The sequence below is a fragment of the Mauremys mutica genome, chromosome 3 (genome assembly GCF_020497125.1).
Source record: "Mauremys mutica isolate MM-2020 ecotype Southern chromosome 3, ASM2049712v1, whole genome shotgun sequence".
In the NCBI taxonomy this organism is placed as follows: domain Eukaryota; kingdom Metazoa; phylum Chordata; order Testudines; family Geoemydidae; genus Mauremys; species Mauremys mutica.
Genome location: NC_059074.1, coordinates 175,976,428 through 175,990,965, shown reverse-complemented (window position 1 = coordinate 175,990,965; position 14,538 = coordinate 175,976,428). Strand labels below are relative to the sequence as shown.

Here is a 14,538-nt window from a genome sequence, read left to right as displayed (position 1 = left end):
GAGGCTGAAGAGTTTTGAGAACCTCAAATAAAAGCTGCCATGCAAACACAAGTTATTTAGTGCAATACAGCACTGCATATATGCAGTACAAAAGAGGAATACCCTACTTATCCTGAGATGCGTATTACCCACACAGTAGCATATTGTTCGGATGTCGGTATGTTTAGAGATATAGTCATAAAACAGATACAAACACAGTAAAACACTTTAAAAAATAAGAATGATTATTCTTAAGTGGGTAGCAAAAGAAATTTTAAGTACATTCAACACCAGCATTTACAGAATGAAGAAAACGTTCACTTTGACTGAGCAAAAAGCTATGGACAATCACATTTTGGAAGTAAAGATATGGGTAAATATTAGGAAGACAAAAGAGGGTATTTATATAGTGTAATGAAAAACACCCATTTAGTACATATCAACAGAATCGAGGAGTTGAGTTCATCAACTTAAGTCCCCATCTAATTGGAAATCAAAACACATGTGTAGCAGGCTAATTTGGAAACATACTTCACACATTCTGATCCAATTAAAAGAAAAAAAGGTGGGAATCACATTTCTACAGCACATGGCAAATCCTACCATTGCCTTGCAGACTGCTTTAGAAATACCAGAGTACACCAAACTGTAGGGTTTAACTTAATTTGTACAAACTGGTTTTTGCAATAATTTTTGAAGTGCTTCTTTATTAGCATAAAGCTCATTTGTGCAAATACACATGTGACTGGGGTCCTAGTGGGGAGCCAGCTGTGGTCACTAAATTAGGGTGAACTGCAAAGAATGGGGCAGACAATCCCCAAAGAGCTTGTAGATATTCCAATACTTAGATTTACCAAGCCAGCATAAAACAGCTTCTTTATTACCTCACTGATTACTCAGAAGTCCAAAGAACACAGTTCCCTTAAAGTGATCCAGGCTCAGGTCTCCATCCAGATACCTAAGTCAAATATGATGATTTCTGAAAAATCTTATTTCATCATATAAAAGAAAAGGTTCTACCAATCCCAAAGGATTGGACACATTACCTCCCAGGTTAATGAATGTTTCAGATCTTACCCAAATACACACTACAGCCAATTCCTATTAACTAAACTAAAATTTATTAAAAAAAAAAACAGAGAGAGTATGGTTAAAAGATCAATATACAGACAGACATGAGTTCAATTCATTGAGGTTCAGATTCATAGCATAGATGCTGAGCTTTGTAGTTGCAAAGAGTTCTTCCAGAAATAGTTTATAGGTTACAGTCCAATGTCCAAATATCATATTCAGGGCATAACTGGGACCTCAGTCTTGCAACCCAAAACTTCCCCGATGAAGCCTAAGCAGATCTGAGATGACAGAATCAAGACCCAAAGATCTTTTATACAATTTCATGTCTTTTGACAAGTTGGAGTTCAAAAGGTAATTAGCATGACTTTGAAGGAGGACCATCACCCGTACTTAGCTATAGAATTAAAATAAGGCCATTTGCTTGTTCCTCCATCATTCACAGTACATTTTAAAGAGAGATGAATACTGAGATACCCTGTGTTTACAACTCATTTAAATGACAGGATGTTCTTTTGACCTCTGAATTATCAGAATACATCACAGACAGGGACTGCTGATTACATTGTTGACCCTAATCATACATATGTAAATACACAAAAATTATCTCCCCACAGGTCTTTTGAGGGTTATTTATTTTGCAGGATGTTTAACACTTTCTAGCCATGCATCACAACACAATATAAATCCAGTTTAATTCTTTCATGTGATTAGAATTACTCGGTTTGCAAGTCCAGCTCCTAACACTGAGCGATCATGTGTAATCAGATCTCATCAGCACACTGAACAGGACACATTGAGGAATATAGCAGTTATATAGAAATATCTTTTAACCTGGGGAGAACACAGAAAATAAGAATTATATTACTAGAATTGGAAAAGGTAGAGCCAGTGACAGGCATGCGAGCCTGAACAGACTAACTGAACAATCTATTTTCAGACAGAAAGCTGGAAATGAGCATCCTATAATCTCCTCTTGCTGTAGGAGCATAATGTCTCTTAACATCATTGATTTTCTCTCATCAAGGTAAAAGATTCCCATTTATGCTATGTGAAAGAGTTGACTCACCACAACACATGCTTCCACATAGCTTGGTAGGTGCAGTAGCTTTTTCCACTCTAACACCCTCTGCTGACAGTCACTCCAGTCCCGTAGTTTTCTTCTCAGCCTTCTGGCCAGATCACATTTTAATCCCACTGTTCTGGGGTAAGAAAAGCACACCCTCATGGGGCTTCTCCACTCATTCTAGTCTCTCCTCTAGTTCACAGGTCTTTGGCTTCTCCATAGGTCCTGCCAACTCCTGCTCTCTCTTGAGTAGAACATAAACCCTCAGGACTGTCTCTCTCATCCTTGTCCCCTTTCCAGGGCCTTCATAGGGATTCCATCCCTATAGCCTTCTTCCATCAGCTTTCCCCAGAGAGAGAAATCCTCTTTACTGGGTCTCTTCCTTAGATTTCACCTGTAGCATTCACTGATTTCTTTTATGAAGACGCACCTCCCCTCCAGCTGGATCTAACAACAAATCCTCTTGGTGCAGCAAAGTGGGCTGAGATATCAGACTCCTGTTAACCCTACATTCATCCATATAGGGCAGATACAGCATCACATCCTAGTTTTCAGAATATGCCACTTTAGCTTCTGCTCTCACAGTGGAGAGAGAAAACATACATTTTCTGACGTACAAGATTTTTTTTTTCAAGTTAGCGACTTATGTGCTGGAGTTGGTTACACAGAAAGAGGTCTTTCCTTATCTACTCTTAGTCTGAACTTTTACATGGGTGAAGCTTTCGACTAGGGTGTGAAATGGGAGACACTCTGAGTGTTACCCAATTAAAAAGATGCATCACAGGTGCCTTAATGGACTTGATTTTACACTGTTCTTCCATTGGTGTAAATCAGCAGAGCTCCACTGAATTTAATAACCATGCTTTTACCAGCCTCTTCCTAAAACAGGAAGATGGAAGATCCAAGACTGCCTCCAAAGAAAGTCAAAGCATAGCCTGGCAAAGGCAAAGGAAGAAATTAGGGCATTTAAATAAATTACTGTGCCTATAATGATCTTGTGAATACCATTCTTTTCCCATCAGTTTTTGATGACACATCAGCTCTGTGCAAACAAGGCAAACAGAAGTTTTAAAACTGTCATGTTAGAGCACTTACAGTTTTTGCCCCAATAGTTTCCACAGGAGTAGAAGCACACCTCAGGAGGTAAAAGTAGTGTATTTCAACCAGTGACTGCCAGCTGAGCATAGCAACGTTACTGTCACTTCCCTACCTGGGATAGAAAGGAACTTGAAATGTTTTCCATCACATATTTCTTTAGGTCTTTGTCAAAAGATAACTTGCTGAGACACAGCACCACTACTACAGCCATCGCCATGGCCTCTTTCTACTAGGAGTATGAAATGTGGCAGTGGCAGATACTGTTGCTCTGAGGGATACATTCAAACTACCATACAGGAGTTAGTAACAGGCACCACTCTGAAGCACAGGGCCAGCCCTTTCCATTGTCCAAGTGTGTAGCTGCACAGGGCTCTACTCCTGTGGGGAAACCACCCCCATCACAAAAGACTTACTTGAGGTCACTGTCAAGACATATGATCTACACTCCTGTCATATTCCATCCCAAAAGCTAACACTTTCATTTCCCTTGTTCCCTATCCTCCTCATTAACAGTTCTTTAATCCCTGGCCTGGTTGCCAAACCCTTCCCCTGCAACTGTTCTATACTGAATACTGACAGCTAACAGGGACTTATGTCAATACAGGACCCCACAAAACCTGCATCCAGCTCTGCTGCAGCAGGGCAGTTTGGAGAAGAAAGGCTGCAAACAGAATAGCTTGCCACACCTAATGCTTTCTTCATAGCTCAGTTTTCTCCACCTCCCATCAGGAAATATCACCACCAACAGTTTGCAGTATTTCTTGGGTGAGTCATGAAGTTGTTTCAGTAATAGTTGTGGCAGCAAGAGAAAAATTAAACTAAGTACAGCTATTTGCAGAATGAAACAACATCTGAGTGATAGCTGAAGGGAGTTGCAAATCAGGCAAAAAGGGATAGTGGTAGCAAGGGAAGGGACCCTGTGATGGGGTGATGTTAGCCGCCATAATTTGAGGCCACTGGAAGCCAGCCACTTAGAACATTCCTGGCACTGGGTGTAGTTAGAGTAGGAGTGACTGAGGTAGTTTGGGTTTGGAAGGGATCACTTGCACCTGTATGAAGCTTGATGAACTAATGATCTCGCCAGCTGCATAGCTCTGAGGAGAAAGCAAGCAATATAAAAGGCTGAACCAGGGAGTAGAAAGAGGCTCCATATAGCTGCTGGGATGTACCTAGAATATAAACAATAATAAAGACGCTTGGTGGAGGTACCCTGGTGGACTGTGTGTGCTGCTTAATTCACAAGGAAGGCTTACCAGCCAGGTTTTCCAGGAGCTGAAGGTGGAATCTATACATAGACCCTTAGAAAAAAATATAGGTTTAAAATATTCACATATTACATATAAGGAAACAAAAACAAATCTTTGTGTAGCTGTAGATGGCACATATGATACTATCAGTGCTTAAGTGATCCTTCAGTGGGAACAGAAAGTTCGATTCTAAAGACTTAAAACCCCTACAAGTCCTGGTAGCTTTGGAAGAGCATTCCCCTGATTTAGGCTGCTACAAATAGTTAACAGTCCTTTAGCTCATGGTGTTTGTAGTACTTTTATTAATATTTCTTGCACATGATGGAGAATCCCAAGCACTGCTACAAGCTGGGGACTGACTGGCTAAGCAGCAATTCTGCAGAAAAGGACCTTGGGATTACAATGGATAAGAAGCTGGATATGAGTCAACAGTGTGCCCTTGTTGCCAAGAAAGCTAACCGCATATTGGGCTGCATTAGTAGGAACACTGCCAGCAGATCAAGGGAAATGATTATTCCCATCTATTCAGCACCGGTGAGGCTATATCTGGAGTACTGGGTCATTTTGTGCCCCCCACTACAGAAAGGATGTGGACAAACTGGAGAGAGACCAGCGGAGGGCAACAAAAATGATTAGGGGGCTGGGACACACGACTTATGAGGAGAGGCTGAGGGAACTAGGCTTATTTAGTCTGCAGAAGAGAAGAGTGAGGGGGGATTTGATAGCAGCCTTCAACTACCTGAAGGGGAGTTTCAAAAGAGATGGAGCTAGGCTGTTCTCAGTGGTGGCAGATGACAGAACAAGGAGCAATGGTCTTAAGTTGCAGTGGAGGAGGTCTAGGTTGGATATTAGGAAAAACTATTTCACTAGGAGGGTGGTGAAGCACGGGAATGGGTTACCTAGGGAGGTGGTGGAATCTCCATCCTTAGAGCTTTTTAAGGCTCAGCTTGACAAAGCCCTGGCTGGAATGATTTAGTTGGGGTGGGTCCTGCTTTGAGCAGGGGGTTGGACTAGGTGACCTCATGAAGTCTCTTCCAACCCTAATCTTCTATGATTAGCCACAGGCCAGTAAAAATACTATAATAAGGAACAGCACCAGCTAAAGTTCAGACCTGTGTGCGCTCATATTTACAAACATACCGTTTCTAGATTCTCTCTCTCAAATAAGCACCCTCCTTCCCAGGAAAGTGGATGTACAGCTTCAGTCCCTCCTACTCAGTTTGTGAAGGTCACTTTTTATAGTTCTAGTGAAGCATTTATACTAACACAGCATTCAAGAACCTTAGTTCCAAAATAGCTGTTTAAGACCACACTCCAGCTACAGTAGGACATGAAGAATATCAGGGGACTAGCATTAGGATTTGTTTTATTGTCTTGAGCAAGTAGACATCCCTGTGCAAAATAGGTGTAATAACTAATCTCAAAGAGGAGACTTGATAAGATATTTCTAAAACATTCTGCTATCTAACCTCAGCTGCAAAGGTAACATTAATTGAAGTAAATTGGCAGTTAATTTAAATTACCGGTAGTAACGGGTTGGGTTTATTTTTTATTTAGTATTCAAATCATTTGTTTTAATTAGACCAACATTATTCCAGTTAATACACCAATGAGAAGTCTCAACTACAGTAAAGTATCAGAGGGGTAGCCGTGTTAGTCTGGTTCTGTAAAAGCAGCAAAGAATCCTGTGGCACCTTATAGACTAACAGACATTTTGCAGCATGAGCTTTCGTGCATCCGAAGAAGTGGGTATTCACCCACGAAAGCTCATGCTGCAAAACATCTGTTAGTCTATAAGGTGCCACAGGATTCTTTGCTGCAACTACAGTAAAGTGTTGTTTATACCTACACAGCAACATTCCACAGTGCAGGACAAAACTGTAACCATTCATTTTTGAATGTGGAAAGTTACAAATACATAAAGTGACCAGAAAATAAAGTAAATGAAAACTGAACAGGAACAACAACTTTAATGAGTTGACATGATCTCGTATTTTAAGTATTTACAAAATGTTTACACTATTATGTAAGTGGTTGAGTCAAAACAGTGGACTAGCAGGAATACAAAATCTGAGAATCTGAGATATGATGGTGGTAGTTTTGATCTGAACACTACGTAGACATCTCATTGCAATTCAGTACAATATCAATATGTGTAAAACCATTATTTTAAAACAGCAGTAAGTTTAGTGCTAAAATAATAAATGTCAGATCTCTTGGACTTCTGGTCAAATGTGTCTTTCAGTTTTTTTCTTCAGACACATATTACTCTCTAATAATATTCACAAGCTATTTTAGATTAGAAGTTAAATTGTACAAAGATTTTCAGAAACAAATGCATAAAATCCTCACTTAACATAATCAGACAGATGTTTGTTTGTAGTTCTTGGTATCCAAGACTTTTTTCCCACACATTGAGCAGATACCTAAAAATGAAGAATAAGGTGTGCAAGTCATATTAAGACTCTTGTTTGGGTAAATTTCTTTTCAAAGATTTTCATGGCTGTAAGTCTTTATAGAGTCTCTTCCAAAAAGTTGTTAAACAGGAATAGTTGACGGATGAGTAGAATGAGCTCTCATTCTCAAGTTGTTTGTGTACTCTCTTGATTTTTATAAGAAATGGCAAACTATGCAGTAGCGATATTACGGCTGCTAAAGCAGTTTATGTCTCAACGATACAGCTACACTATGGGTAAATCACTAACATTTAAAATATTAACATATATAACTAATATAATTAGAGCTGTCAAACAATTAAAAATAATTGCAATTAATCATGAGATTAAAAAATAGTCATGATTAATCACAGCTTTGATTGCACTGTTAAAAATAATAGAAAACCAATTTAAATTTATTATACATATTTTGGGTTGTTTCTCTCCATTCTCAAATATATTGATTTAAATTACAACACAGAATACAAAATGTACAGTGCTTACTTTACATTATTTTGTATTACAAATATTTGCACTGCAAAAAAGATATATAAAAGAAATAGTATTTTTCAATTCAACTCATACAAGTATTTTAAAGCCTACAAGTCGAAGCATGAAGGATCATACCAATGTTTAGCATATCTGGCATGTGAATACCTTGCAACGCCGGTTACAAGAGTGTCATGAAATCACCTGTTCTCACTTTCAAAGGACACTGTAAGTAAGAAGCAGGCAGCATTAACTCCCATAAATATAAACAAATTTGTTTGTCTTAGTAAAAATGAAGAGGAGACCTTGTGGCACCTTAGAGACTAATAAATTTATTTGGGCATAAGCTTTCGTGGGATGGAACCCACTTCATCCGAGGGTGCTAAAGGAGTTGGCTGATGAGATTGCAGAGCCATTGGCCATTATCTTTGAAAAATCATGGCGATCGGGGGAGGTCCCGGACGACTGGAAAAAAAGCTAATGTAGTGCCCATCTTTAAAAAAGGGAAGAAGGAAGATCCAGGGAACTACAGGCCAGTCAGTCTCACCTCAGTCCCTGGAAAAATCATGGAACAGGTCCTCAAGGAATCAATCCTGAACCACTTAAAGGAGGGGAAAGTGATCAGGAACAGTCAGCATGGATTCACCAAGGGCAAGTCATGCCTGACTAACCTAATTGCCTTCAATGATGAGATAACCGGCTCTGTGGATGAGGGGAAAGCAGTGGATGTGCTATTTCTGGACTTTAGCAAAGCTTTTGATACAGTCTCCCACAGTATTCTTCCAGCAAGTTAAAGAAGTATGGGCTGGATGAATGGACGGTAAGGTGGATAGAAAACTGGCTAGATGGTCAGGCTCAACGGGTAGTGATCAATGGTTCCATGTCTAGTTGGCAGCCGGTATCAAGTGGAGTGCCCCAAGGGTCGGTGCTGGGGCCGGTTTTATTCAATATCGTCATTAACGATCTGGAGGATGGTGTGGCCTGCACCCTTAGCAAGTTTGCAGATGACACTAAACTGGGAGGAGTGGTTGATACGCTGGAGGGTAGGGATAGGATACAGAGGGACCTAGACAAATTAGAGGATTGGGCCAAAAGAAATATGATGAGGTTCAACAAGGACAAGTGCAGAGTCCTGCACTTAGGACGGAAGAATCCCATGCACTGTTACAGACTAGGGACCGAATGGCTGGGCAGCAGTTCTGCAGAAAAGGACCTAGGGGTTACGGTGGACGAAAAGCTGAATATGAGTCAACAGTGTGCCCTTGTTGCCAAGAAGGCTAATGGCATTTTGGGTTGTATAAGTAGGGGCATTTCCAGCAGATCGAGGGATGTGATCATTCCCCTCTACTCAGCACTGGTGAGGCCTCATTTGGAGTACTGTGTCCAGTTTTGGGCCCCACACTACAAGAAGGATGTGGATAAATTGAAGAGTCCAGCGGAGGGCAACAAAAATGATTAGGGGGCTGGAGCACATGACTTATGAGGAGAGGCTGAGGGAACTGGGATTGTTTAGTCTGCAGAAGAGAAGAATGAGGGGGGATTTGATAGCTGCTTTCAACTACCTGAAAGGGGGTTCCAAAGAGGATGGATCTAGACTGTTCTCAGTGGTAGAAGATGACAGAACAAGGAGTAATGGTCTCAAGTTGCAGAGGGGGAGGTTTAGGTTGGACATTAGGAAAAACTTTTTCACTAGTAGAGTGGTGAAGAACTGGAATGGGTTACCTAGGGAGGTAGTGGAATCTCCTTCCTTAGAGGTTTTTAAGGTCAGGCTTGACAAAGCCCTGGCTGGGATGATTTAGTTGGGTTTGGTCCTGCTTTGAGCAGGGGGTTGGACTAGATGACCTCCTGAGGCCCCTTCCAACCCTGAGATTCTATGATTCTATGATTCATCAGATGCATGGAGTGGAAAATACAGTAGCAGACACAAATATACAGCACATGAAAAGATGGGAGTTGCCTTACCAAGTGGGGGGGGGTCAGTGCTAACGAGGCCAATTCAATTAGGGTGGATTTGGCCCATTCCCAACAGTTGACAGGAAGGGGTGAATATTAACTACAAATCTGCACTTTCACAATAAAAAGATTGCACTACAGTACTTGTATCAGGTGAATTGAAACACACTACTTTTTGTTTATCTTTTTTTCAAATAATTGTAATAAAAATAATATAGAGTGAGCACTGTACACTTTGTATTGTGTTGTAATTGAAATCAATATATTTGAAAATGTAGAAAACATCCAAAAATATTTATTATACATTTAAATTGGTATTCTATTATTGCTTAACAGTGTGATTAAAACTGTGATTAATCATGACTTTTTAAAAAATCTAGTTAATTTGTTTTGTGTTAATCGCTTGCCAAACTGCGATTAATTGACAGCCCTAAATATAATTACAAGTCTGCTGTAAACCAATAAGAGCTAGGAAGTTTAGAGTCAGGAATGGAGTATCAACTCACCCCTGTGTGTGCCCAGCTCAACGGTATGGAAACACTATTGTATATACCATAATGGATGCATTACAATGGTCTGCTTCTTTGTGCTGCTGATTTGATCTTTAACTTTTACTTCTCAGTTTTGTTTAGTAAGTCTCCTTCAATATAATTTGCATTATCCTTCTACTGACTGTGGCATAGTTGCTCCATTTGATTGCCACAAATTGCAACTGGGTTCATGGGAAGTCAGTCAGTCACAAAGACAGCCACTGACATATGCATTCTTCAAGAACCACCATCACTCAATTCTTTCACAAACTGGGTTCCCCTCTCTTCCTTTTGTGCTACACAGCCAGAATCAGAGGCTTTGTGAGGCTTGTATGCTACAGGCACCTAAAGATAACTTCTTTTGGTGTGAGACTATTAAATATAAAGTAAAATTTGAGACTATATGGGAAAACTGTAGCAAAGGTGTAACGAGATCCAATGGTTGGAAATTGAAGCTAGACAAATTCAGACTGGAAATAAGGTGTACATTTCTAACAGTAAGGTTAATTAACCATTGGTACACTTTAACAATGGTCATGGTGGAGTCTCCTTCACTGGGAATTTTTAAATTAAGACTGCATATATACACTGGGGCATTTTGGGGTGGAAGTTTATGACCTGCATTATACAGGAGGTCAAACTAGATGATCATTATAGTCCCTTCTTGGCCTTAGAATCTATGAATCTATAAATGAATTTCAAACACAATCACATTATTTTATATTAAGAGAGATCATGAAGTTGCTCAGCAACAGCAACCTTCAATAACGGTTTTCCATAAACCTACCAAGGTAAGTTTGAATTATTCTTCAGCTCTACTATTTTTGATGCCTAAAATTAAAACAAGTGGAGTTCCATTTGTGCACTAAATTCAAGCTGGGATGGGGACGGAAAAGTCATGCTACATAAATCTCACCTTTTTTATAAGCACATCCCTGGCAGTAGTGAGACCCTGGCTGATGAACAGAACTCTTACAAATCCGGCATATTGCAAATTTGTTCTTCCCATAAGGATCAAATCTAGGATGAAAAAAATAAAATATTCCACACATTAGACGTTCATGTAAAAGGCATAGGAGAAAATACTCCCATCTGCCTCATCATGATAACTGCAAAACCATTGAACTTGGCGTGACTATGAAGAGACAATGTAGAAAGACTATGGCCTAGGAGAGAGACATTCAAAGAGTCCTAAGGCCATATATGGCCCACTGCACATCCCTGCAGTGTGTAGACAAAGCTGATCAAATGCAAGTCTTTATTTGTAAACTATTAATGACAGGATATTTTGCACTTTCACTCCTTTCACCTAATGATCTCTAAGCACTTTGCAAAAAGTGAATTAAGACTCAACACTCTGATGAGGCCAAATCTATCACACTATTTTACAAGTGGATAAACAGGCACTCAGCGGTTTCTCAGTGACTCATGGTCTCACAGGAAGTCTTGTCAGACGCAATAACATGGGGGTGGCCTGCACCTTCTGAGCCTCTCCCCACGTCCCAACCACCTGCCCCAGCCCTGATTCCCCTCCCACCCTCCAAACCCCTCGGTCCCAGCCCAGAGCACCCTCCTACACCCCAAACTCCTCACCCCCAGCCCCACCCCAGAGCTCACACCCCCTTCCACACCCTACCCCAATTTTGTGAGCATTCATGGCCCGCCATACAATTTCTATTCCCCAATGTGGCCCTCAGGCCAAAAAGTTTGCCCACCCCTGCAACAACAGAACCCAGATCTCCCAATTCCTAAACAATATCAAACCCTTCCTCTCCAAATCTAAAATAAGACATTAGTGCACAACTATGCAGATATATGTAAGTTTAGGCACTGCAAAGTTTGGGCAGTTGTACTGCTGTGTTCTCCCTAGAACACATAAATATAAGACAAGTCTGAAGATGCATATGTTTGTTTACAAATATTTATAGCATCATAATATTGCATGGTCCTTGCCTCAAATAGCTTGCATTCTGTCAGACAAACAGAATGAGAATTGTATATCAGTTTTAAAAATTACTCAGAAATACATAAAAAAGTTTGTATTGGGGCCAAAACTTGTATGAGACCTTTATTCTTATCTGAGTAAAGTTAAAATTGCAATACTAACCTTGCCTTCTTTGAAGTCAGTGCCTTATTTTCATTTAGTTTTCGTCCGCCACTTTCTTTATAGAGGAAAGATAAACTGACTAATATCAAAGTTATTTGTAAGAAGCTTATTTAATAAATTAAAAACAAAAGACACACCCAAATGCCCCTCCCAGGCTTGATCAAATAAGGGGGAAAAAGTTCATTCAAAACAAGAGCCCAGGAATGTCATAAGTCTTGAAAGTCCAACAGAGAACACACATTGAGTTCTCATATTACTACTACTATACACTAAATGGAGCAGAAGTGTAATATATTATAAACAATGAAAAGTTATCTACAAAATGGTTATCAAAGATGGTCCGCCGCTTGTTCAGGGAAAGCCCCTGGCGGGCCGGGCCGGCTTGTGTACCTGCCGCATCGAGACAGTGTATTAAAACATAACGCTTAGAAGATGCATACTCAATATTTTGTACATTTACAGAAACTTCCATCAAAGAATCTCTACAACATATGAATTCTCATTTCCATTGTACAGTTAATTTGATACAGGTTTTGGTCAAGGAGGAAAAAATGGGAAAAGGTCTGGTTCCTTTTCCTATTGACTTCAAAGCATTGGTATGTAAAGCCCCAGGTGGGTGGACTACAGCACTGCACAGAAAACACTGCACAATTGAGGTGCAAAGTAAAAAGTTGAGGGTGAGTGGACTAGAGCAAATAAATGGGTGGAAAAAAATGAATATATGGTACCCTAAGGATTAAGATGTGAGATAACAGGACTTCTTAGTCCATGTTTACACATGTCATTATTTTGTACTGCGATCCGGCAGAAATACATACAGCACCACAGAAGATCAAAGTAGTTACATTCCCAGTAGACTGAATTATCATGGGAAAGAATCTGACTAAAACGATGGGCAGAAGTGGGAGACCGGCCTATCTACTGTCATCTCTTTGTGTAATAAGAGAATAAATTCTTCCTCAATTAAGTAACTCTTTAAATGCAGTACCTGTAGTGTTTCTTGCTCCATCCTTCCATGTGTCAGGTGTAATCACAGTGCCAAGTTTCTTCTCACCTATAACAGAACATACAAGCGGGGGGGGGGAGGAAACTAGACCTAGTTTTCATTCAGGCCTCTAAGCAAATGCTGCTTATTACCACAAATGTCACTAAATATGTATTTCTGGAGTCAGTGCTCAGCAAGCTCCCCGTCAGAAGCCAGGCTGTGCTTGGCCTCTCTAGGTTCCTTTCCGGAGAGAGGCCTGTTCACCCACAGAAGCAGCGGCACAGGATCAGGACGTAAGGCGAGAGCAGGGAGAGCCCAGAGGCAGCGGTGGCCGCCACGCAACAGGTGCGCCACACAACCCCGGGCAGCTCCGCCCCTGGCTCTGCCCGTCTCGGCCCCCACCTCCCAGCCGGGGGAGGGCGGGGCGTGTGGGGATGAGGCCCAGCCCGAAGGGGAGACCTGCCCCCGCGGATGTAACAGCTGCTCGGGGGGCGGGGAAGGAGAGCGGACCGCGGGGAGGCCGCTGCGCACCCGTCCCCCTACCGGGCTGGGGGGTGGTTGAGACCCTCGGCGGGGATTCAACGCGCGCTCCCAGCGCAGGCTCTCGGGGGCGTCTCAGTGCCGGGGCGCTAGCGGGGGGGGAGCGGGAGGGGAGGCTGCCCGCGGGGACTCACACTTCTCGCAGACCATGCTGAGCCAGAGCCGCGCGCCAGGCTCCGCCGCCGGGAGACCGCCGCAGTAAAAACGTAAACAAACCGCCACTGCCGCTATCCGCTTCCGGTCTCAGCCTCGCCCGCCCCCCGGATCCAGCCTATCGGTTTGCCCAAATCACATAGCCGGTTAGCCTGATTGGTCCCCACCGCCTGTCAATCTCAACGCTTGTTTCCTTTGCATTGAGCAACGCGCGCTGAGCGGCCACCTACGCAGAGACTAGAGCGAAGGGGCAGGTGAGCCCCGTGACCTCTGACCTCGCGTTCGGCGTAGCCCCGCCCACTGCCTCATGGGTGAGAGTCAGGTAAGAGGAATAAGGCCTTACCGCCACCGCCACCCCCACCAGGCTGCTCCCCCCGTCTCTGCCCCCCCCCCGCCGGCTTCTCCTCCCGTCTCTGTCCCCCCCCCCCCGCCCGCCCACCGGCTTCTTCTCCCGCTACCTCCCCCCCGCCTCCTTCTCTCGCGGCTTCCCCTCCCCCCCCGCCGCTTCCCCCCGCGCCGGCTTCTTCTCCCGCTGCTTCCCCTCCCCGCCCCCGGCTTTTCCTCCCGCTGCTTCCCCCCGTCTCTCTCCCCCCGCAGGCAGCTCCCCCATTGGTCTCCTTCCCCCGGCAGGCTGCTCCCCCACCTGACTCCTTTCTTCCATAGCAGTGCGTCTATGTATCGTGATGCCAACATTTCCCAACCTAGTGCTAAAAATTTCCCAAATCTGGTGAAAAATTCACAGATAAAGTTTTTTACAGTGCTTCTATATCCTGGGAAATTTCCCAGAACCTGGGAATTTGTGAGTAAAATGTTTCAACTTGGGAAATTGGGAATTTTCATTCAAAACATTTTACTCACAAAGTCCCGGATTGTGGGAAATTTCCC

At 42.4% G+C, this 14,538-nt stretch overlaps 2 protein-coding genes across 4 annotated transcripts in view; one reads left to right on the top strand and one right to left on the bottom strand.

The window, feature by feature from the left end:
• Window positions 1–6,412: 6,412 nt before the first annotated feature.
• Window positions 6,413–13,783, bottom strand: CRIPT (CXXC repeat containing interactor of PDZ3 domain). Its single transcript, XM_045008944.1, has 5 exons — window positions 13,635–13,783; window positions 12,964–13,029; window positions 11,976–12,030; window positions 10,785–10,888; window positions 6,413–6,887 (listed from the first exon to the last, which is right to left on the bottom strand). The coding sequence occupies exons 1-5, from the start codon at window positions 13,648–13,650 to the stop codon at window positions 6,823–6,825; spliced, it is 306 nt and encodes a 101-aa protein (XP_044864879.1). The 5' UTR covers window positions 13,651–13,783; the 3' UTR covers window positions 6,413–6,822.
• A 56-nt stretch (window positions 13,784–13,839) lies between these two features.
• Window positions 13,840–14,538, top strand: part of PIGF (phosphatidylinositol glycan anchor biosynthesis class F) — a 47,597-nt gene continuing 46,898 nt past the window's right edge. Inside the window, exon 1 of one of the 3 annotated variants that reach the window (XM_045008941.1) lies at window positions 13,840–13,975. The gene's annotated coding sequence lies outside the window, so the exon portion shown is untranslated. The remainder of the gene's footprint in view (window positions 13,976–14,538) is intronic. The other 2 variants (XM_045008939.1, XM_045008940.1) reach the window with 2 other exon arrangements.

Excerpts from the sequence above, each read along its gene's own strand:
- CRIPT (XM_045008944.1), bottom strand. Across the intron at positions 12,031-12,963 it reads TGGAGCAAGAAACACTACAG|AAAGTGGCGGACGAAAACTA; the intron begins GTACTGCATTTA and ends TCCTCTATAAAG. Across the intron at positions 6,888-10,784 it reads GGGATGTGCTTATAAAAAAG|GTATCTGCTCAATGTGTGGG; the intron begins GTGAGATTTATG and ends CTTCATTTTTAG.